Here is a 24,345-nt window from a genome sequence, read left to right as displayed (position 1 = left end):
GTGGATCACGAGGTCAAGAGATCGAGACCATCCTGGTCCACATGGTGAAACCCCGTTTCTACTAAAAATACAAAAAATTAGCTGGGCATGGTGGCATGTGCCTGTAATCCCAGCTACTCAGGAGGCTGAGGCAGGAGAATTGCCTGAACCCAGGAGGCGGAGGTTGCGGTGAGCCAAGATCACGCCATTGCACTCCAGCCTGGGTAACAAGAGCGAAACTCCGTTTCAAAAAAAAAAAAAAGAGTTTTTGCATAGGTAATACATTTTTTTATGTAATTTTAAAAGCAAAAAATAAAAATTTAAGAAGTCATTAAATTTCGTTAATAAAGAAAGTAGGCCAGGTGTGGTGGCTCACACCTGTCATCCCAAAACTTTGGGAGGTTGAGGTAGACAGATCACTTGTGGTCAGGGGTTCCAGATCAGCCTGGCCAACATGGTGAAACCCCCCTCTACTAAAAATACAAAAATTGGCTGGGCATAGTGGCATGCGCCTACAATCCCAGATACTTAGGAGGCTGAGACATGAGAATCACTTGAACCCGGGAGATGGAGGTTGCAGTGAGCCAAGATTGTGCCATTGCATTCCAGCCTGGGCAACAGTGAGACTGTCTCAAACCAAAACAAGAAAAAGAAAAAGAACGTTAAAAAAATTAATAAAACACCAAAAAATATTAAAAGATATGCTGAAATGTTGGCCTCCCATCGTTGGGCTTTTATTTGTCCAAATTCTTTTTCCTGACATCTTACCCCACATAGGTAATTATTGTTATTGCTTTCATATGTATTCTTCCCAGATGTCTCTATGCATTTGTAAGTAAACATAACAACTGTCAAGTTATGTATAGTATTCTGTAGCTTGCTCTTAAGAATGTATGTTAGCCATCTTTCTATATCAGTATATAGAAAATTTCCTTCTCTTCTGCCCCTGCCTTCTATATATACCTACATGGTATTCCATTGTATCAGTTTTCATAGTTTATTTCATTGGTCCCCCATTAATAGACATAGGATTACTTCAGCAAATAACTTGTTTGTGTTATTTTGTGTATCTGCAAATGTATCTTTAGAATGAATTTCAGTAAGTGGTACTGCTGGAGAAATAGGGTACCTTTGTTTGTAATTTTGGTAGATGTTTGTAATTTTGGTAGATGTTGCCCAGTTACTCTTTCTGTAACACAGTTGTGCCAGCTTACGGTTTCTGTAAAACGTAATAAGAACCTTTTTCCTATAACCTGGCCAGTAGAGTGTTATCAACTTGGATATTTGCCGGTATGAACAATATATTCTTCATAACAACTTTAATTAGCATTTTTTTCATTATGGTTTTATTTTTTACATTTCAATCTTTGACCTATTTAGAATCATTTCAGATCATTTTGAGTCATATAGTATGAGGTATAGATACAGCCTGATTTTTTTCTAGATGACTTTCTAGGAATCTCAAGAAATTCATTAAATGGATTATCTTTCCCTGCTATTCTGAAATTTAATCTTTATTATAGACTAAATTCCTGAAACTGTTTTTTGACTGGCTGGCATTAACATGCTTATTCCTTACAGTTACATGTAACTTTCTTCTTACTTATTTACCCAGTTTTAAGTCTGTTTGTCAAAATGGCTTTTTGTGATCAGTGTCTATGATTATGTATTTTTATAATTGGCACTAAAATTTATTTCTCCAATCTTTTATTTAACCCACTCCAAGCCTATAGAAAAGGTGCAGTATAGGGGCCGGGCGTGGTAGCTCAAGCCTGTAATCCCAGCACTTTGGGAGGCCGAGGCGGGTGGATCACGAGGTCAAGAGATCGAGACCGTCCTGGTCAACGTGGTGAAACCCCGTCTCTACTAAAAATACAAAAAATTAGCTGGGCATGGTGGCGCGTGCCTGTAATCCCAGCTAGTGAGGAGGCCGAGGCAGGAGAATTGCCTGAACCCAGGAGGCGGAGGTTGCAGTGAGCCAAGATCGCACCATTGCATTCCAGCCTGGGTAACAAGAGCGAAACTCCGTCTCAAAAAAAAAGAAAAAAGAAAAAAGAAAAAGGTGCAGTATAATACAGAGAACCTTCTCCCTTCCAGCCCCAACCACTGGAGAATAAGTTGCCAAATAATACCTCTTTATGCACTGATACATACCGAGTGTGTGTTTCTTTACAAGGACATTTCCTCATCTAGCCCACAAGTCAACAATCAAACCTGAAAATTAACATTGTTAACATTATTACTGTCTAGTCCTCAGACCCTGTACACATTCTGCCTTTTGTTCCAGTGCTTTTTGTAGGAAATGTATCTTATCAGACTTAGAGGTTATACTTAATTACTATGTTTCTTTAATCTTCTTCACTGTAGAACAGTTTTTCAGTCCTTCCCTGATTTTCATGACTTTGACACTTTTGAAGATTGCAGTTCAGTTACGTTGTAGAATGTTTCTCAATTTACATTTGCATTTGCATGGTATTTCTTCATTATTAGATTCAGGTTAGAGATCTTTTTGTATCCTGCCAAGCAGGGTACAATTTTGGTTCCTTCTGTTACTGGAATTCACTTTGATCACTTGATTAAGATTGGGTTTACCAGGGCCAAAAGTTAATTATAAAGTTACTTTTTGGAGGTGGGCACAGTGGGCCAAGTCTGTAATCCTAGCACTTTTAGAGGCGAAAGCGGGAGGAATGCCTGAGCCAGTAGTTAGAGACCAGCCTGGGCAACATAGTGAGACCCTGTCTCTGAAAAAAAGAAACAAGGGCTTTTAATTTTTTAGTTTTTATTTTTGAGATGGATTCGCTCTGTCACCCAGGCTGGAGTGCACTGGTGTGATCTCCACTCACTGCAACCTCCACCTCCCAGATTCAAGCTGTTCTCATGTCTCAGCCTCCCGAGTAGCTGGGATTGCAGGCGTGCACCACAATGCCTGGCTACTTTTTGTATTTTTAGTAGAGATGGGGTTTTGCCATGTTGGGCAGGTTGTCCTTGAACTCCTGACCTCAGGTGATCCACCCTCCTCAGCTTCCCAAAGTGCTGGGATTATAGGCATGAGCCACTGCGCTCGGCCAAAAAAAATTTTTTTTTAAATTAGCTAGGTGTGGTGGCACAGGCCTGTAGTCCTAGCTACTTGGGAGGCTGAGGGTGGGGGGTTGAGGCTGCAGTGAACTATGATTGCACCAATGCACTCCAGCCTGAACAACGGAGCACGACAGTGTCTTAAAAAAAAAAAAAAAAAGGTCCAGGTGCCGTGGCCAGTGCCTATAATCCCAGCTGCTCGAGAGGATGCAGCAGGAGAATTGCTTGAATCTGGGGGACAGAGATTGCAGTGAGCTGAGATGGTGCCACTTACACTCCAGCCTGGGCGACAGAATGAGACTCCGTCTCAACTTTTTTGTCCTTTATAATTAGTGAATATTTGTGGAAAGGCGCTCTGTGACTATGAAACTATCCAGTTATTTAGCAACTATTCACTTTATTTATTTACCTATATCAGCAAGGATACACGATTTCTGGTTTTCTTTGTAATTTCTAATCTATTACTAATATAATGTATCGATTCTCAAGTTGTTCTAACAGGGCTAGCCCAGCAGGCCTATCCTTTCAGGCCGAATTTTGTGATCTTTCACATTCTTTCTTTTTGGCATAAGTTGTTTCAGGCTTCTCCTCCTCAGAGGCAATAGTTGTTGCCAGCTTCTTGTATCTTTCCATAAATACTTTATGCATATACATGTTAATGTGTATATGTTTATGTAAATTTTACCATTTGTGAATTAAACTTTTAATTTTAGATTTTGATTTTTAATTTTGTGAATTAGACTTAAAGTCTAATATATATTCATGAAATAATATACATTGTAAATAGACAGCTCAGTGCATTTCCACGTAGTGAACATGCCTGTCTAACTTCTTATGTCAAGAAATAAAGTGTGTGCACTAAGAGGTTTCCCTCATGGCCTCTTCTAGCCATTAACTGCATAACTACTGCTGTGAGCTCTGCCATCACATATTAGTTACATCTGTCTTCGAACTTGGTATGTAAAGGGAATTAAGTGCAATGTGTATTTGTTCATGTCTGAGTTTTTTGGCTCAGGTTGTTTGTGAAATTCATTCATGTTTTTGTAAGTTGCAGTATTTTCATTTCTATGTAATAGTGCATTGTATGAATACACTGTAGTTGATCCTAATTCTACTCTTGTTGAGTATTTAGACAGTTGCAAAGATTTCAGCACATCTCCTTCAGTAATTGAGTAAACAGATAAATCAGTAAGGATGTAAAATATTGAATAACAATTAAATGTGAATTGATTGTCATATATAAAACACCATTCCCAACAATTACAAAAATGTGCATCCTTTTCAAGTGCATATGTGATATTTATCAGAAATGACTATATATAGATCATAGTCTTAACATACTTCAGAGCATTGAAGTCATACAGAACATGCTCTGACCATGTGGTAATAAGCTAGGAATCAAAACCAAAAAGAATGCCTGGGAAATACACAAATGCTTCTAAATAGTCTGTGGGTCAAATAAGAAATCACAGTGGAAATTAGAAAGTATTGTCCAGTGAATTATTAATGAAAGTACAACACATTGGCTGGGCACAGTGGCTTGTGGCTGTAATCCCTGCAGTTTGAGAGGCTAAGATGGGAGGATTGCTTGAGCCCAGGAGTTCAAGGCCAGCCTGGGCAACATGGTAAAACCCCATCTCTATAAAAAGTACAAAAATCAGCTGGGTGCAGTGACATGTGTGTGGAGTCCCAGCTACTTGGGAGGCCGAGGTGGGAAGATAGCTTGAGCCTAGCAGGTCAGGGCTGCAGTGATCCGTGTTTGGGCCACTGTGCTCTAGCATGGGTAAGAGTGAGACCATCTCCAGAAATAAAAGGCGACACATCATAGTTAATGGCTTTATCTAAAACTGTGCTCAGGCATAAACTTTTAGCCTTTAATGCATATTTAAATTACTTAGTGAGAGACATGAACAACATTTTACCAACACCAAAATTTGAAAACTTAGCTGTGGCACCAAACATTCAGAGTAATTTAACTAATTTGAATAGAAAAGTTTTTTTGTGTGAAAACGTATATAGGAATACTTACTACAACTTTAGTATCAGGAAAATTTATGACCACATTGTGATGTGCTGTATATGAAGGTAACATATCATTTAAAATATGTGAACTAGGGCGTGGATGGATCATGTAAGCATAATGCTGAATGAACAAGGCATATTAAGGAAGACCTCAGTGAGTCTAGTGTCATTTATGTACAGTATAAAAACATGCAAAATAATACCTGACATGTTTTTAGTTATATGTAAATATTAAGTAAAAGCATGAAGTACTACATGGGAACGATCAGTAAATTCAAGGTGGTGGTTACCTCTGGGTGTGGGCCAGTTGCACAGGCAGCTTCTTTAGGTTTGTTAATGTTTTCATTGCTTTAGGTATATTTCTGTTATTTTTATACTTTTACTTATGTTCTGTTATTTTTATACCTTTCTGCTTATCAAATATTTCATAATAAAAATTAAAAAAAAAAAAAAGCTAGAAGGTAGAGCCACTTTTGGGAGTTTTCATGAACAAGCTCAGCCTCAGCTGAGAGAGGAAGCAAGACATTTGGGTTTCCTTCTAGGACCTGTAGGTAGAGAAACTAGTGAATGGAGTCATTAGGGTTATTTAAACCTGTCTCTGTATATGAAGTATCAGGTCACAGTACAATTTTTCCTGCTGTCCTGAGGTACTTTTGAGAAGACCACTATTTTTAAGCATAATAATATCCAAAGAGATTAAATAACAGTGTAAATAAATTTTACTTGCCTAGGGTTCATGGTTACTAAGTGGCACATTTTTCCTCAAAACTTTTTAAAAGCACCTGACCATTATTTGACATTTTAGAGGAGAGGGTTGGAGGAATTGGTAAAGGGGTCTGCTCCTCCATTGGAAGGGAAGTTCTGCCAAGACTGGGACTTAACTGTTTTTCCCACTTCTCTATCCTCGGTGACTGTCTCCAGAACAGTGTCTGGTGGCTAGCAGATGCTCAATAAATACTCCTTATATCGTTTGAGGAAAGTATATCTCAGAGCTAATTTGAAATTATTTTTATCTCAGTTGTCACCAAAACTGTTCTATATTCTAGGAATTTCATGAGACCACATTACATCTCAGCCCAGAAGTTTTATTTAGCCCAATTACTTGATTTAAAGCTCATGGGATTCCTTTCTGTAGTGTTCTCTAGCAGTAGATAGAAGAGTCACAGCAGACTCTGAATTGTTTTTCCTCCACATTAACTTTTCTGTGTGTTAAGATGGAGGAAGAAATTTAGTTGTTTTTTGGCAACACTGGCACTCAAAGCCTTTTCATCACAGCAAATGTTGATTCTGTAATAGAAGTTGGTCTTTTTGTGGTAATGGGAATGTTGCCTATCTTGATTTTGGTGGAGGTTATACAGCTCTATACATTTGTCAAAACTAGTTGTTTTATTGTGTGTATGTAAATTATACTTCAATAATTAAGATAAACCAAAGCAAGAAACAAAACCCATAAGTTGTAATTTGTTTTTGAAAAAAAGATGACACCAGATTTTAAAGGAAGGGGTCTTACTGCAGAAGATGTGAACATTTCCGTATCTTGTTGGTGCTTGAACATGATACAGAATCTTTTTGACAAAAATACCCTATTTTAAAATGAATTGTGGCTCCAGTCACGTGTTCTTTGATTTTCTTTCTTTTTTAAAGCAGCATTTTCCCAGCTCAGCTCACACTTGACTGAATACACAGATTGATTATCTGGGGATTAACTAAGGCTTCTCATTTCCTGCTTTCCATTTCTGCTCTCCAGCAGGCCAGCGGGCCTTTGTTGTCTGGCGTATGCACGGAGATAAGCTATCAGGGCATGTTTGTATTAGAGAAATGGTTGTAGATGGAATGGTTATAAATAGACTAACTGGTATTAAAGGTTACCATCTTTGCTTTGGTTTAAGTTAAAGGGAGAGAAGAAATAAAATTAAGGTATTTAAGATAAGACAGACTGATTTACATAAACCAGGAAAATATAATTTTTTAGTGTTCTGCTGATTTTCCCTTTTCTTACCCAACTGTTTGAATTTGTTTATTGGTAAGTTGCTGGCTATAATTGGATTCCTGTTATGCAGGCCAACTTTGAGTCGGTAATTTCTAAAACTGTATCTCTAGTGCTGCTTAAAAGTACAATTATTTGTGTTACTAAAAGTTACTTGGCTGTGTCACCAACTCTACACTCAGGGTTTAATTCAGATGGCAGTGGTACAAAAAGCATATCACTAGGAGAGGAAGGAATGTTGCTAGATTTACATAAATTAGATATATTAGTCATTATAAAAGATGTGATTTAATATAATAATGTAAGCTAATATCTTTCTTTTTCTTAAAGGTTTTGTTTAATGTTGTCAGTTTTCTCAGGTAGGATGCAATATCATTTTTGAAATGGCCAGAAAGTTGCCTGGAATAGTGGAAATTATCAGCGTTACTAATTTCTGCATGCATTTAGCTTAAAGGGTTCACCATTGTTTCAAAGTAGTATACCTTTTTAATGTAGACAAATACATACTTGTTTGAATCAAACTTTAAATATTTCTTTAATATCATGAGCTCAGTTTCTGGAAAGAAAGATACCTTGAATTTGAATGATAGCTTTCTATTTAGATTTTCTTTTTGTGTAACTTCTGCTCTCTACTGGAAGGTCTGGAATGTTTGGTTGTAAAAATGATAATGAAATCTTTTTAAGTAGTTTCTTTCTCACATCTAAATGAATTTGTGCTTTAAAATCTCTAGTCATGGTGCTGTTTAAGGAGCATTCTTTCTATTTAAATGTCTAGTGTCTAAACAGAGGGCAGCTGGATTCATTTGTGCAGCTTGTTGACTTCATCTCGGAGATCAGCGGATCTTAAGTGTGGTCTGGGGTCTGTAGGGTTGAACTATTTTCATAATGATACCAAGACATCATTTGCCTTTTTCACTGTCATTCTCTCAGGAGTATACAGTACATTCCACAAAAGGCTAAATGATGTGTGATATAGCTCAACAGATTGAATACAGAATGGGAAGCAGATATGGCAATCTGTTTTCTTTTATTATTATTAATTTTTTTTTAATGAGATGGGATTTCACCATGTTGCCCAGGCTGGTCTTGAACTCCTGACCTCAGGTGAGCCACTGTGCCTGGCCTGAAATATTTTCTGTTTTTTCAGACAGGGTCTAGTTCTGTCACCCAGACTGGGGTGTGGCAGTGCCATCATAGCTTATTGCAACCTTGAGCTGTAGGGCTCAAGATATCCTTCCACCTCAGTCTCTGGAATAACTGGGACTACAGGAGCATGCCACTATGCCTGGCTAAGTTTTAAATTTTTTTGTAAACCAGAGTCTCACTTTGTTGCCCAAGTTGGTCTCAAACTCCTGGGCTCAAGTGATCTTCATGCCTCCTCTGCCTTCCAAAGTACTAGAATTATAGACATGAGCCACTGTGTCCAGCCTCAAGAAAATATTTTCATGGTAGCTCATCATCAGTTTTTAATTGCAAAATCTGTCATGAATCGTTAATCATAAGTTGGTAACGCATATTTGTAAAATTATGTGATGTTAAATAATGTGAGAAATTCAATTTGTGAAATTTCTAGAGAATTTTGCTAGCCTATAGTGCAGGTTTTCCCCACCCTTTCTTTAATGTCCTGCTCATTACTGCAAAGTCTGACTCCACCATTGATTTTGTGGTTGAGCTCTGTGACTTTTCTGGCTGTGTCATGTGTAAGAAGGCGTTAATTCCCTCAAAATGAATAATACCACTGCCTTCACCACCATCACCAAACAACAACCAAAATATTATTACAAAATGTCAAATTTCATGGTACTTGCACCTTTTTTTTTTTTTTAAATAGAAATTTAATGGAATATTTAAAGCTTTAGTTAGGGATTAAGGGGAAATTGACAATTTCTTATCATACTCGCTACAAATAGCTATTTTTTTTCTTCCTTTATGTGAGAAATCCTTTGAACCAAAGAGAAAATTTCTGCTTCTGTGTTGATCTGATAAAACCATAGCTGCTGGGAGAATATTGTTTAGAATGGGATTCATTTTTATGTTTGGTCAGCAGATTTTGGAGGTCCAAGTATAGGATCTTAATTTATCTGTGAAATTTCATCTTGCCAAATTGACCCTTCAAAACTGAACTTTTAAAGCTGTATCTGACAATTCACATTTGTCGGCATATTAGTCAGGGTTCTCCAGAGAGACAGTAACAATTGGCTGACTGGCTGGATGGGTAGAAAGATAGACGGATGGACAGACAGATGAGAGGGGATTTATTAGGGGAACTGGCTCACTCCATCATAGAAGCTAAGTCCCATGATAACCATGTCTTAATCTTTTTTCTGAATACCCGAGACTGGGTAATTTATAAAGAAAACTCATTTATTTATTATAGTTCTGGAGGCTGTGAAGCCCCAGCTCAAGGGTCTGCATCTGGTTGGCCTCTGGGGAGGGCTTTGTGCTGCACCATAATGTGGTGGAAAGGTGTCACAGAACAATAGGGCTCACATGAGAGAGCCAACCTGGCCTTCATAAGAAACTCACTATTTTATTTTATTTATTTATTTTTTGAAACCCACTCTTGGGATAAGTCATTAACTCCCATGAAGGCATCAGTGAATTAATGAGTTATCAGGCTCCTTGTGATCTAATCACCTCTTAAAGGCCTGTTACTGTCACTTTGGGGATTAAGTTTCAGCATGAGTTTCTGAGGGTGACAAACATTCAGACCTTTGCAGGCCATCTGCAAGCTGTAGATGTGGGGAAGCTGATAGTGTGGCTCAGTCCAAGTTCAAAAGCCTCTAAACCAAAGGAACCTGCAGTACAACTCTGCCTGAGGCTGAAGGCCAGAGAGCCTGGGGGGGTCACTGGTGTGGGAGTCCTGAGTTCAAATCCTGGAAGACGTGAAGTTCTGACGTCCAAAGGTAGAAGAAGAGTGTTTGAGCTCCTGGAGAGAGAGCAAAGTCACTTTTCCCCTGCTTTTTCTGTTCTATAATGGCCACCAGCCAATTAGATGGTGCCTCACCCACATTGAGGGCGAATCTTCCCACGTAGGCCACCAGCTGACACACCAGTCACCTCTAGGAACACCTGTACAGACATACCCAGAAATAATGCCTTACCAACTATCTAGGTGTCTCTTAATCCCATCCAGACACCTGATATTAACCCCCACGGTCAGGTTGAAGTACATTGTGGGATACTTTTGGGGAGCTACAGGAGTGCTCTTTAGTTTCATATGACTGCCCCTATGTGCTAAGTCCCCTTTACATATGGTTTGTGTGTGTGTGTGTGTGTGACATTAAGGACAGCAGAGGTTACCTAGTTACCTAGCCTCCTAGTTTACAGGTGAGGGCAAGAACTACAAATATTCCCAAGGTTTTACATGTACTTTTGGTCTCTGTGCCGCAAATAAATACAAGAATGAATTGTCTGGTCGGGTGCGGTGGCTTATTCCTGTAATCCCAGCACTTTGGGAGGCCAAGGCTGGCAAATCACCTGAGGTCAGGAGTTTGTGACCAGCCTGACCAACTTGGAGAAACCTTATCTCTACTAAATTAGCAAGGCATGGTGGTACATACCTGTAATTCCAGCTACTTGGGAGGCTGAGGCAGGAGAATCGCTTGAACTGGGGAAGTGAAGGTTGCAGTGAGCTGAGATGGTGCCATTGCACTCCAGCCTGGGTAGCAAGAGTGAAACTCTGTCTCAAAAAAAAATAAAAAAGAATGAATTGTTTGAAAATTTCAGTGTTCATACACAATATAATCCTAAGTAGAAAATCCTTAATGAGTTTTGACTCCTTAGTTAGCATTTCAGAGATGATGTAGTTTTCTTAACACTGTTTTACTTCCTACCAAAATATTGGTTGATTTTTCTCTAGATTAAACTGTAAAAATAGTTTAACAGAGGCAGAAGTTTAACAAACTAGCCATCATCAAGAAACAGTGGTTTTGAAATTATTGCTGATCATCTGAGTCTGTGCTTCAGTACATTTATAGTTAAATCATCTTTCTGGGGATTTGTATGAGCCAGTTATTCCTATATCTTGATTGTAAACACCGTAAAAGTCATCTGCCCTCCTACCATCCCCCCTTCATACTTCAGCATCTGACAGAAGGTGATTTAAATCCTTTTGCATAGATCCAGATGCTGATGCTATCTTTTGACGGCAGTCTTTTGGATTCAATACCGCTCATAGGTTTTGAAAATGAGCCTGTAACCTTGATCGTAGTGCCTACAAGCAGTAAGCAGCCTAGTCAGAGGGATGTGGCCATGGTCTGCTTCTGTTTCTTTCGTCTAGTTACTTTTCTTTAAAAATTCATATGCCAGTTCTGGCTGGGCGCAGTGGCTCATGCCTGTAATCCCAACACTTTGGGAGGCCGAGGTGGGTAGATCACGAAGTCCAGAGATCAGGACCATCCTGCATAACATGGATAACATGGGCAAACCCCTGGATAACATGGGCAAACCCCGTCTCTACTAAAAATACAAAAAAATTAGCCGAAGCTGGGCGCAGTGGCTCACACCTGCAATCCCACCACTTTGGGTGGCTGAGGTGGGCGGATCACGAAGTCAGGAGTTCAAGACCAGCCTGGCTAAAGTGGTGAAACCCCATCTCTACTAAATACAAAAAATTAGCTGGGCGTGGTGGCACTCGCTGACAGTCCCAGCTACTCGGGAGGCTGAGGCAGCAGAATCACTTGAACACTGGAGGTGGAGGTTGCAGTGAGCCAAGATTGTGCCACTGCATTCCAGCATGGGCGACAGAGTGATACTCTGTCTCAAATAAAATAAAATAAAATAAAATAAAATATTAGCCAAGCATGGTGGCACATGCCTGTAGTCCCAGCTACTGGGGAGGCTGAGGCAGTGGGATCACTTGAACCCAGGAGGCAGAGGTTGCAGTGAGCCAAGATCACGCCACTACACTCCAGCCTGGGCCACAGAGCAAGACTCTGTCTCAAAAAAAAAAAAAAAAAAAAAAATTATGCCACTTCTGAGCAGACCTCTCAGTAGTTTCAGGTATACTCATTTGGAAATACTAATAAATATGAATGAAGTTACCACTAGCAGGATTCTGTGTCCCATCTAATTTTTGTTTTCAGGTATTTTATTTTCCCCCTCCTGCTCCTTGTTATAAGATATTTTAGAAATGGAAGTGGTAAAGAAAACAACAACAAACAAACAAACAAAAAAAAAAAAAAAAAAAGAAGAAGAAATGGAAGTGGTGTGGCCACATGAGGGCAGCTGTGCCACAGCCGTGGTCCCTCAACAGGTGAGTTCAGGCACCACTGAGAGTGGATGTAGAAGACGTCTTCTCGGATTTTAGGTCTGTTCAGTCCCCGCCCTACACTAAAATACACAGGAGGGGGCTGGGAGAAGGGTGTTCCAGGATGAAACAAGAGTGGGTACTTTATCAATGGCAATAAGAAATTAACTTGCCCTCACTGCCTTCTCGAAAGGAAACAAAATGTTTAGTTCAGGTGTCCCCAAACTACGGCCCATGGGCCACATGCGGCCCCCGAGGCCATTTATCCGGAGCCCCGCTGCACTTCAGGAAGGGGCACCTCTTTCATTGGTGGTCAGTGAGAGGAGCACAGTATGTGGTGGCCCTCCAACGGTCTGAGGGACAGTGAACTGGCCCCCTGTGTAAAAAGTTTGGGGACGCCTGGTTTAGTTAATGACTGAATGCATTTGGAAGATGTGTACAGGATGGTGTGTTTATAAAGTATATTCAAAATCCTTTCTTTCCCTTGAGAAAAGTCTGTGTAGTCAGTATTTCAGCTTTTCTCCTTGCTCCCCTGGTACCCATGTCAGAGCAGAACCGTGGGATACCTGAGCCTTGATGACCTGAGCTCTGGTGGTACACTCTGCCTTAGGTTTTTCTATACCACTTTCCTGGCATCTTGAGCTGTAATGGCTATAAACATATAGATAGTATGTATAGAAATTCTTAGAGTCTTTTTTGTTTGTTTTTGAGATGGAGTTTCACTCTTGTCGCCCAGGCTGGAGTGCAATGGCATGATCTTGGCTCACTGCAACCTCTGCCTCCTGGGTTCAAGCATTTTTCCTGCCTCACTCAGCCTCCCGAGTAGTTGGGATCACAGGCACCCACCACCATGTCCACCTGATTTTTGTATTTTTAGTAGAGACAGTTTTTCCCCATGTTGGCCAGGCTGGTAATGAACTCCTGACCTCAGGTGATCCACCAGCCTATGCCTCCCAAAGTGCTGCGATTACAGGAGTGAGCCACGGTGCTCGGCCATTCTTAGAGTTTTATGTTAAGAGTCGGGTAGTGGCTTGAAATAGTACAAGACATTTTCTATCTAATTTCATTTTGTTGTAAGTTGCAACTTATAATTGTATATATGTATGGAGTACAAAATGATGTATGATTCATGTATGCAATGTAGATTAATTAAGTCAAGCTAATTAACATACCGTCATGTCAATTACTTGTCATTTTTTGTGATAACATTTGAAATTTACTCATCAATTTTGAAATGTATAATATACTGTTATTAACTATATTAATCATGTTGCACAGTCGATCATTTAAAAAGCCCAGTTATTCTTCTTTACTGAGATTTTATACCTTGGACCAGTAGCTCCCCATTTCCCCAATGCCCAGCCTCTGTAACCATTTTCTACTTTTTGCTTCTATGAGTTGGGCTGTTTTAGAGTCCACATATATCTTTCAATTTCTGGCTTATTTAACTTAGCATAATGTTCTCCAGTTCCATTCATGTTGTTGCAAATGACAGAAGTCATCTTTTTAAAGGCTGAATAGTTTTTTCATTTTGTGTGTGTGTGTATGTATGTATACACGTTGATAGGCACCAAGGTTGATTCCCTAACTTGTTTATTGTGAATACTGCTGTGATAAACTTGGAAGTGCAGGCTTCTCTTTGACAAACTTAATTTCAGATCTTTTGAGTAAATTCCCAGAAGTGGGATTCTTGGATATAATTTCATTTTAATTGAATTAAATTTAATTTCAGATATTTATCCACAAAGTTGTGTAACTGTGATCCTCTTACTGGTACAGAAAGCTTATCTGTAGTTTTGATTTGCTTGTGTAAATTAATACAGATTGAGCATCTCTAGTTTGAAAGTCTAAAACTTAAAATTTGAGTGCTGACATGATGCTATAAGTAGAAAATTCCACATCTGACCTTTGTGACAGGCTGCATATATTATTAAAATGTGTTATATAATTACCCTCAGGCTATGTGTATGAGGTTTATATGAAACATAAATTAATTTTGTGTTTAGACTTGGGTCCCATCCCTAAGATATCTCATTATGTATACCCAAAGATTTCAAAATCTAGAAAATTCTGAAATCAGAAACACTTCTGGTCCCAAGTATTTTGGATAAGAGGTTACTCAGTCTGCATCTGGAGTTAGCTTTGACCTTTGAAGAATAGTGATCTTTGACCCCATTTTCTGTCCCTAACCGTCTTCCTTGAAGTCAGGAATGATTGAACCCATTATGACTGAGTCCCCAAAGTCTTAGGTAAGGTGACACGTCTAACAGTCATTGTCCTGTAGGTGGAGGTGGGCGCAACAGGGAGAGTTAGTGTCTCTTTAAACTTTACCAGTGCATTTGAAGGGAGATACTGATGTCTCTAGGAGACAGTTTTTCCTCCTCTGTGTGCTTAGTGTCCTGACTACCAATTAGAAGTTTTGTGTATACATTTCTGAATTATACAGTAAACCTCTACTGTTCAGACAACTCTTAACCTTATTATCACCATGTTGTGGAAATGCATGAAAAGTTTCTTCAGAAGGTATTTTTTTGAGCCATACAGTATACACATGTTAGCCACTTCATCCCAAATTTCTGGAGAAACTTGGTTGGGTGTATTAATAGGCCTATAAAGTAAGAATTTTGGTCTGGTTTCACTGGGTTTTGAATCAAGAGGCCCTGTTACTAAGTAGTTAAAAATGTGCAGGAAGTTATGCTGTTCTTTCTAGCAGATTGTTTTGACTTGGCAAAGTTATTTATTTGCTAATATCCATCTTTGTACTCTGTGGAGGCTGTCTGTGGTCTTGATGCTCCTGTTACATTTGATAAAATAGAGGCACAGGAATGGTCTGTTTTGGAGACTTTGGGAACCTGATGATCCCTGCCATGAGCTGGTGGCAGTTATCATCAGCTGGTGATGGACAGGACAGAGAATCTCCTTCCTCTGTGTTGTAGGTGAATTTACAGTTGTTCCTGCTGGTTTGCAGGCCGCCTCTGTATGAAGGGCCCTCTCTCTGCCCTTGTCCTGTTCGTATTTATGAATCTCCAAATACCACCTAGATTATTATTACTGTTTTTCTGTTGTGGAAAAACATTGTCCTGATGCTGATATTAAGACTGTTACTGGGAAGGACTCAGATTGACTATTTAAATCAATTAAAACACTAAATAATCAGGAAAAAGCTCTAGGAAGGGAAGTTGCCATCTTGGCATTAGACCCTGTGTCTGTGTTTGGGCAGACTGTGTTATGTGTTGCTGTTGAGAACACAGTTGCCCTTCAACAGCAATGTCTTCTTGGCCTTTCCTGTCTCCGTTGCCTTCCTTTTCCTCTGGTCTACCCCTTGTTGTTATCTAGTTGTGAGTGTTTTCAGTTATTTTAAATTTGCTAAATCTGAACACTATTGTTTGATATTCAAAGATGTGTAGAAATCTTTGCTATTCTGTTCCCAAATAGGTACCATAAAGATCTGTTTTCTAAGCCCAGATTTGGGGGATGGGTTTTGTCCTCTATTAATCTCCTTAAATTGCCATGTATTCTTCATTTCAAGAGAAATCCAGCCAGGGATATGGAAGAAATCGTAATTTAGCCCAGAAACAACTCCCCTTGCACCCCCACTTTTTTTTTTTTTTTTTTTTTTTTTTGCACAGAGCCCTGAAACCTTATTGTAAGCAGATTGGATGTGCCCTGTTTAGTGGTTTAAAACATAGTGAGATGTCCACCTCTACCAAAAAAAAATAATAAAAATAAAAATGAAAATTAAAAATTAGCTGGGCACCTGTCTTCCTAGTTAGTCAGTAGGCTGAGGCAGGAGGATCGCTTGAGCCTGTGAGGTTGAGGCTGCAGTGAGCCATGATGGTGCCATTGCACTCCAGCCTGGGTGACAGAGTGAGACCTTGTCTCAAAAAAAAAAAAAAAAGGATAAAATGATCAGAAGTGATTTACTTCCCAGTGGGTTCTTTATATTCAGAAATACATCCTAGGGTGCTTTCACAGAAGAAGCTTCTCTTCACTTCCCTGTTTATTCAGCATTCTGTTTAAAATATCTCATTTGTAAACATTTTGACCTTTATGCTATAGTTAAATTATATTGCCAGTATATAATGAGGCGTATTTGTTAGGAATTTTTGATAAGCTTTTAGAATTGTTGGAAAAGTGAAGACATTTTCCTCTTAATTTGCTGTATGACTTATTTTTATATTGCTATTACTAACATAATTTTGAATCTTAGAAAAGCAAAACCTTTAAGTGACCTCCTTCTCCCTATCTTGGCTACTCTCTTTTTCTGTAAAATAGTGATAGTAATATCTAACATTTATTGAGCTCATCCACTTGCTTTATATTAATTTATTTAATCCTCACAACCAAATGAGATAGAAACTTGTTTTTCTCCCATTCTGTATGTGAGCATTGAGGCTTGGAGAAGTTACTTGCCCAAAGTCACATAGCTCAGTGAGTTGCAGAGCCAGGATTCAAACCCAGACAGTTTTGCTTGAATCACATGATATCTAAGTTCATGTCTGGCTTTAATTTTCTGTGATTTTGACTAGTCAAAATTCTTTGACTAATGAGTACTAGGAATTAGATCATTACCTGTGTAATTTTCGAGCAATACCTTTGTGTCTGCGGTAGCTTTGGGAACACTCACTCGGGGAGGGGATGCTCTCTTCTTCCCATGGTATAGCAGTGGCCAGCTTCCACTGAAGATGACATTTTAATTTGTAAACCTTCTTTAGGATGGCACTGTTAGCCAGTGCCATTGCACAGATACACAGAAAACATCAGAGATTCTCCCACAGCACCATTTTAACTACTTGGTTTTTTTGAGGAAGAAATGTAGATATAAACATGTAAGAACAGAAAGAGAGCATAGAAACAATTTTGTTCTATCCCTTCACTTTTGAGAGGGTCGGCAACTCCACTAAGATTGCAACTAGCGGTTGCAGACTGAACTGCAGTCCTAGATTACTTTTTTTTTTTTGTCTAGTACCTGCTGAAACCACACACTGCCTCCCTTTACAACTTGTAATTTTTAATTAAGTTACTGGCCCATTTAGAAAGGTTGTGCATATTGCAGCTACTTAAATTTGTTCCAAATTGTTAGTTACTTCCAGTCTACCTCTGTGTGTTTTATCTGTGGAATTGATTCTGAAGTCTTTTTAGCACAATGCTGCCACTCCCTGGTTATTGCGTAGTACTGCATTAGGGAATCCAGTAGTTCTTTCATTGCCATTGTAAAGCATATTAGGAGTCATAAATCTAGGTACACATAAACCAAAGCAGTAATTTATTTGTGTGTGTAATCAATAGGCATTCCTACATCATAAGATAACATAGGTATTGTACCTTAAAAGATCACCAGTATCCCTGGCTTAGTTCTGAAAACTAGACATACTAATTTGAGTTACTGTATCTAAAAGGTATTTCTGTTGCCCTTCAGGTTTTCAGACTTCTTAAATGTGTTGCAGAAATACATAGTTCGGTAGATTTTAAAACGTTGTTGCTAAGAGCGCTAGGAGATCTGGACTCCCATATGCTCAATGAAGTAATTCATTTCTGTGAGCACTGAGACATGTATTAGTAGCTCAGTGAGGAGAGATCACTATCATCCCTTGCAGGAAACCAAGTTCTGGTTAAGAAGTAACTCCTAGACTTCCTTGCAAAGTTCTTCAGATTTTTCTGTGAACCATTGGTTATAATCACCTACTAATAGAGAAAACAATATTTATTTGAGCACTTACTCAACTCTAGATGCTTTCTGTCTTTTTAATTCTTTCAGTAATTATTTTAGGTAGGTTTCAGTATCTTCTTTTTACAGAAAAGGAGAGACTGGGAGAATCCTGGTAATGTGCCCAAAGCCATATACATGGGAAGTCACGGCATTGAGATTGGAGGGGCCACGGGCCTTCCCATCTTCTTTCCAACAGGCCATGTTCCCTACCCTGTAGTGCTTGAACCAGGTTTCTTTTTTGCCATTCTGGTTTTGTTTTCCCTAAAAAACAAAACAAAACGAATTACTAGACCAGTGATTTCTCAACTAGGGACAATCTTGTCCCTATAGGGGAGATTTAGCAACGTTTAGAGACAGTTTTGGTTGTCACAACTGGAGGATGGGTTCCACTGGCAATTAGGCAATTAGTGGTTAGAAGCTAGTGATGTCATTAAGTATCTAACAGTGCACAGGCAGATCCCCACAACAAAGAATCTTCTGGTTCAAATGTCGGTAGTGCTGAGGTTGAGTGGGTCCTTGTTATAGACGGTCTATTTTAACTGAATGCATCTCTGAGCACTGCCAAACAGGTGCTGCTGCTTCCCCTGGTTTATGTGTTTTTTTGTTTTTTTTTTTTTTTTCTATGATGAGTAATCTTATCCTGGTCCTGCTTTTTATCACCCTGACTAGGGAAGAAACTAAGTTTTTTGGGAGGACAAAGTATAATTTTCCTTCTACCCCTTTAAGTCCTTGGCAAAATAATTCTTATGCCAGAAAGCATATTTTGGGTTGGTATGTTGTGATGATCTACACTTTCTAGCTGCTCTCCCATATCCTGGGATTTGTCCCTCGCTGCCTGTGTGTTTGGTCAGCAATAGAGTTAGAAAACCCCAGTCGTCCTGTAAGCTCACTAAAAGCCAGACAGAGTCAGGACTCAGGTTCTTCTCCGTATTGCCCCAGAATGGCTTTCTGTGCTGCATGCAGATGAACTGTGGGGGCCTGGATATGTTCAATAGTTTGTCTACCTTTATGTCTTTCTTGGGTTTCCTCTTTTGTCTGGAAAAAATTCATTGAAATCTGTCCCATTTTTTCTTAAGTCAGATGTTAACTAACGCCTCCATAATCGCCTGCTGAAAGTAATTTTAACTTCTCTAAACTGCTACATGTAACATTTATTCTATTTATTTAACATCCTGGCATGTCCTCTTTTTCCAACCTGCAACATAAACAGTGTAGAAAGAAATTTTGCCATTAAAAATTTTAATATGAAGGCATAAAATGGATAAATACTAAAGGGCACCTACCATGTAGGATTATTCTACATAGAAAGTGTATTTAAACCAGTGTTAACGCTCTTTTTTTGTAGGCATGTGTATTTAGCACAGTTAAATGCAAAATAAGAATCTTCGTGTTTATGACATCTACTTTGAATAGCACATTTTCAGCTGGGTGTGGTGACTCATGCCTGTAATCCCAGTAGTTTGGGATGTTGAGGTGGGTAGATCACTTGGGGTCAGAAGTTCCAGACCAGCCTGGCCAACGTGGTGAAACCCTGTTTACTAAAAATACAAAAATTAGCTGAGTGTGGTGGCATGCACCTACAATCCCAGCTACTCAGGAGGCTGAGGAAAGAGAATCGTTTGAACCTAGGAGGTGGAGGTTACAGTGAGCTGAGATCATGCCACTGCACTCCAGCCCGAGTAACAGAGTGAGGCTGTGTCTCAGAAAAAAAGAAATAACACATCTTCACATTTGAGTTCTGTTGAAACTTTTGGCAATTGTCTTCTTCCTGATTCTTTAAATGGCTTTTAACTGTTTTTTAGCAAAGGTTTTTTGGAACCTTCCTGGTGTTTTAGTGTTGACTGCATTTGTGACTGCTCATTACAGCAGGAAGCATCTTTCTTTATTAATAAGGGCCCTTTTATCATATTTTAGGATTTAGGCATCCTCTTTATAAACATGCGGCATTTCTTGAATTTTAGCTGTCATTCATTTCTGACCAACAGACCTGTGATGAGAATGTAGACTGCTGAAAGGAATGATACTGCATGTAGCTTGGAGAAAAGGCCGCACCTGGGTTGGAAAGTACTTTAGGAAGCTACAAGAAGCCCTAATGCACTCCCTGTTGAGACGTTTCTTACCAGGTGCACAGAGATGCAAGCTGCAGCCCTGTAACCTTCTAATGGAAGGGCAATATTTCATCTGTTATTCTCTGAACAAACTGGGAACAAAATTAACTTCTAGGGATAATGTTGTCCTACAAACATTTATAGGATAATTTATGTGATCATCATGAAACTCTTCATTATTCACAAATAATTATATACAAGATGTTCTATTCTCTGGAGATTCAGAAATAAGTAAGATGAGATCTCTACTCTTGGGACTCATGGTACCTTCATCACCACCCATTCTTTGCTATATTAATTTGGCATATAACAATAACTGTGGCTAAAAAGTAGAAGGAGAATGTAATTTAGTCTGGGTAATAGGCAAACCTTAGAGGAAAGATTATTTTGTACCAGGCCTTGCTGGGTAAGTTCTTTCTAGACTATTGCCCTAAATGAGCCTTGACAGTATGCTAAGACTCACTCTAAATATTTACAAAATGATTAAAGATTAAGAGAGAAGGACATATTCATGTAGTATTATTTAGTTAATGTTAAATAAAAATGTAATATTGAATGGATTTAGTTAATCAAACTGGGGAGATAAACAGATTTAAGACTGGTCTCCTTTTGTTTCCTGAAATAAGCAGTTTAGAGGGATAGGGTAAGAAGGGCATATAGACGGATTTTTTTGACCTCACAACTGATTTATGTATTGTAGTCCTGGCGGTAATTGTGTCTCTCCCTATCTACCTGTCAACCCATTTACAGGGGCTTTTGGTCATGGGTATGATATGCACTTGTGGCACCTGAAATCCTGTTCCTAATGCTGTTAGATTTTCCTTTTCAGAGTAAGAGGGACCATCTCCTCATGAACGTCAAATGGTACTACCGTCAGTCTGAGGTTCCAGATTCTGTGTATCAGCATTTGGTTCAGGATCGACATAATGAAAATGGTAAATATGTCCTTCTGGTTTGATTTACGTATTTCTTAGCTTTGGGCGAAGTTCCTTCTCTAAAGACATTCATTAAATGAAGACAACTTTTTAAAAAACGGATTCTTGAGTGTTGGTAGGCCTTATGCTTGACAGTTCACATTGGTTACTGTAGTTCATGTGAGGTGGGTCTGTCCCTCTCCGGTTCCAGATGAGGAAACTGAGGTTGAGAGATGCTAAGGAAGTTGCTGGGACCATGCATCCTCCAAGTGGCGGTCCTGGTGCTGGCATCAAACTGTCTGGCCCCGATCCTGCCTTCTTCCCACTCTTCTCACAGGCTCTGAGTCAACAAACCAATGAAAAACAACTTGGAGGAATGATGTTGTATCTTAATGGATTTTTTTTTTTTTCTTCTTTGAAACTATAAAAACGTCTGTTAAAGCAGGTAAATTATAGTTCCTTGTTAAACATATTCTTTTCTATGGAAACTATGATTTCATTCCATTTTGGAATATTTAGCCAGAAAAATAAGATGGACAGGATCACTAAGTATTTTGGTAGTTGAAGAGTTGCCAGGATGAGATTGTTTCTGCTCTTTTTCAATTTTGGGTTTAATCCATTTTGGCAAAATATAGGGACTTAGTAAAGGGTATAAAACATAGCCCCAAAGATACTTTATTGACAAAAACCTGCACATTCTGTTATTGTTATTCTTGCAATTTATGATTCCTCTTCTCTATTTTGTATACTTACGATGCTAACGAGGCCTGGTTATTTAGTGTGTGGTAAACCTGAAAGAAAAGTTTTACAAAAATTTTTTACTTGTTGGCGGGGCGCAGTGGCTCACGCCTGTAATCCTAGCACTTTGGGAGGCCGAGGTGGGTGGATCACGAGGTCAGAAGATCGAGACCATCCTGACCAACATGGTGAAACCCCGTCTTAAAAAAAAAGTTAAAAAAAATTTTTTTGCTTGTTTTGGGAAACTCAATTTTAATATCCTCTTAATTAATTTTTTTGACAGACTCTGGAAGAGAACTTGTCATTACAGACCCAGTTATTAAGAACCGAGAGCTCTTCATTTCTGATTACGTTGACACTTACCATGCTGCTGCCCTTAGGTAAGTACTGGAGACATGGTCTTCCATATGAAGGAGGAGTCATTGTGTGCAGGAGGTGGAGAGTCTACTCTCTCCTGATCTTGTAGTAATCACTGTATTAATCAGATTCCTCTTTTGGCTTCAGAGAGTGAACATTCCAGTGTCCACTTGGATTGTTGAGATTGTAGAGGTTCCCCGTTTATTCAGTAATCTAGCTTTACGCCTCTCTCTCTCTCTTTTATAATTTACTTTTAATGCCCTTTCTATATTATCATATCTTCATTTCCTTGGAAATTATGATCCTGGTATTGTTTGCCAAACTATTTAGGGTGAAATGTTCTGATGTGTCAGATGCAGTGGCTCACATCTGTAATCCTGGCAATTTGGGAGGCCGAGGTGGGAAAAAGCGTTCTGATGGTCTGCAGTTTATTTTCTAAAGATTTAATTCCTGCCACTAGAAAAGACAGAGAAATGAATGAAGCAGATATGGCAGCATATAATTAATTGAGAATCTAGGCAGAGTTTATAGAAATTTTCATTGAACTATTCTTCCATTTTCTGTATGTCTGAAAAATTTTACTACTGTAAAGCTTCATTGATGAGGGAAGAGGGGGACAGAAACATACTGAAGATTTCATTCTGAGGCAGATGGTAGCATTACAGCCAGTCATAATGACTTAGGGAGTTAGGTCCAAAAAAAAGAAGTACATGATATTTGCATCTTTGGGTATTTTCTGTCTCTCTCAAGAAAAGGTTGCCCATAAAGGTTTATTTTGTGTATATATGGCTGACTTTGGGCCTTTTAAGTACAGGAAGTAAGACTGCTAATATTCTTAAAACCCTTTCCTCCCTGGAAATAATCAGTAATAAAGTGGTGAAAGACTACTTTTTTTGTTTAAGTGCTATAATATGGTTTTAACAAAATACTAGGATTTACCAGCTTTTGTCTTAAATTACAGTGGGTTACAATAATTTCTCCATTTTAATGCTCAGATGGTATTCAGGAAAACCCATCTGGAGACTTTTGTGCAAAGCTACATAGCTAAAGTCAGTTATTTCAAGGCAAATTAGTAGCAACTTTGGGGCAGGCTTTGGCAAGCTTTTGGGGTCAGCTAATATTTCATATGGTATCTGTTGCAGTGACTCAGCTCAACCATTGTAGCATAAAAGCTGTAGACAACATGTTAATAAATGAGGTGGCTGTGCTCTAATAAAACTTCAGGGATATTGAAATTTGAGTTTCATTTAATTTTCTTGTGTCAGGAAATATTCTTCTTTTGCTTTCTTTTTCAGCCATTTAAAAATATAAAAACTCTCCTTGCAGGCCACGGGAAGCAGGTGGTGTGCCAGATGTGGCTTTTCTGGCCATAGTTTGCCAACTCTGCTATAGGGTATGGAGCGGATGTGGTCAGGTTTGACTTCTTACAGGAATTCAGATGAATTTAGAGAGTTTCTCTAGTGTTTTATAAACTTTCAAACTTCTACAACCTTTGTATGACTTTTGGACGTGGCTTTCCAATCTTAAGCTCACTTGCTGAACAAAGGAAGTTAATGCAAGGTTGATTAGATTGATGGAACAGTTAAATTGTTACCTGGGACCAGTGACCTGAAATATTGTTAGCTGGAACCTGTGACTTAATCCTGGAATATTTCTTGTTTTGCTTTGTTTTGTTTTGAGACAGGATCTTGCTCTGTCGTCCAGCCTGGGGTGCAGTGGTGGGATTATGGCTCACTGCAGCCTCAAACTCCTGGGCTCAGGCAATCCTACCACCCAAGTAGCTGGGACCACAGGTGTGCCCCACCACACCTGGCTAATTTTTTTATTTCTCATAGAGATGAGGTTTTGCCATCTTGCCCAGGCTGGTCTTGAACTCCTAAGCTTGAGCGATCCACCCACCTCGGCCTCCCAAAGTGCTGGGATTACAAGTGTGAGCCACCACACTCAGCCAAATCATGGTATATTTCTTATACTGGTTCGCATACTCCTTTGCTTTCTCTTTCCATCTTGTCTCATGGGTTAAGGGAAAAGATTTTAAGCGATTTAGAGTTTCAGTTAAACAAATACATGAGATACACAACTGGTTATTCAACATGTTTTGACATAAATGCCTAAAATCAATATATTTGAGTACTTATCACTGGTATTGAGATTTGTAGTCTTTTTATTTTATTTTATTTTAAGACAGAGTCTTCCTCTGTTGC

General features: G+C 39.0%; 1 protein-coding gene across 10 annotated transcripts in view; it reads left to right on the top strand.

Annotated features, from left to right (window-relative positions):
* RERE (arginine-glutamic acid dipeptide repeats) overlaps positions 1–24,345 on the top strand; it is a 484,877-nt gene that overhangs the window by 259,393 nt on the left and 201,139 nt on the right. For all 10 annotated transcript variants that reach the window (XM_010338545.3, XM_074380011.1, XM_010338540.3 and 7 more), the window contains 2 exons: positions 20,962–21,067; positions 22,068–22,164. In XM_010338545.3, coding sequence (XP_010336847.2) covers positions 20,962–21,067; positions 22,068–22,164 — 203 coding nt within the window. The remainder of the gene's footprint in view (positions 1–20,961; positions 21,068–22,067; positions 22,165–24,345) is intronic.

The sequence above is a fragment of the Saimiri boliviensis genome, chromosome 11 (assembly GCF_048565385.1).
Source record: "Saimiri boliviensis isolate mSaiBol1 chromosome 11, mSaiBol1.pri, whole genome shotgun sequence".
Lineage (NCBI taxonomy): Eukaryota > Metazoa > Chordata > Mammalia > Primates > Cebidae > Saimiri > Saimiri boliviensis.
Note: the sequence above shows the minus strand (reverse complement) of the source record. Positions and strands in the feature narration are given on the sequence as shown.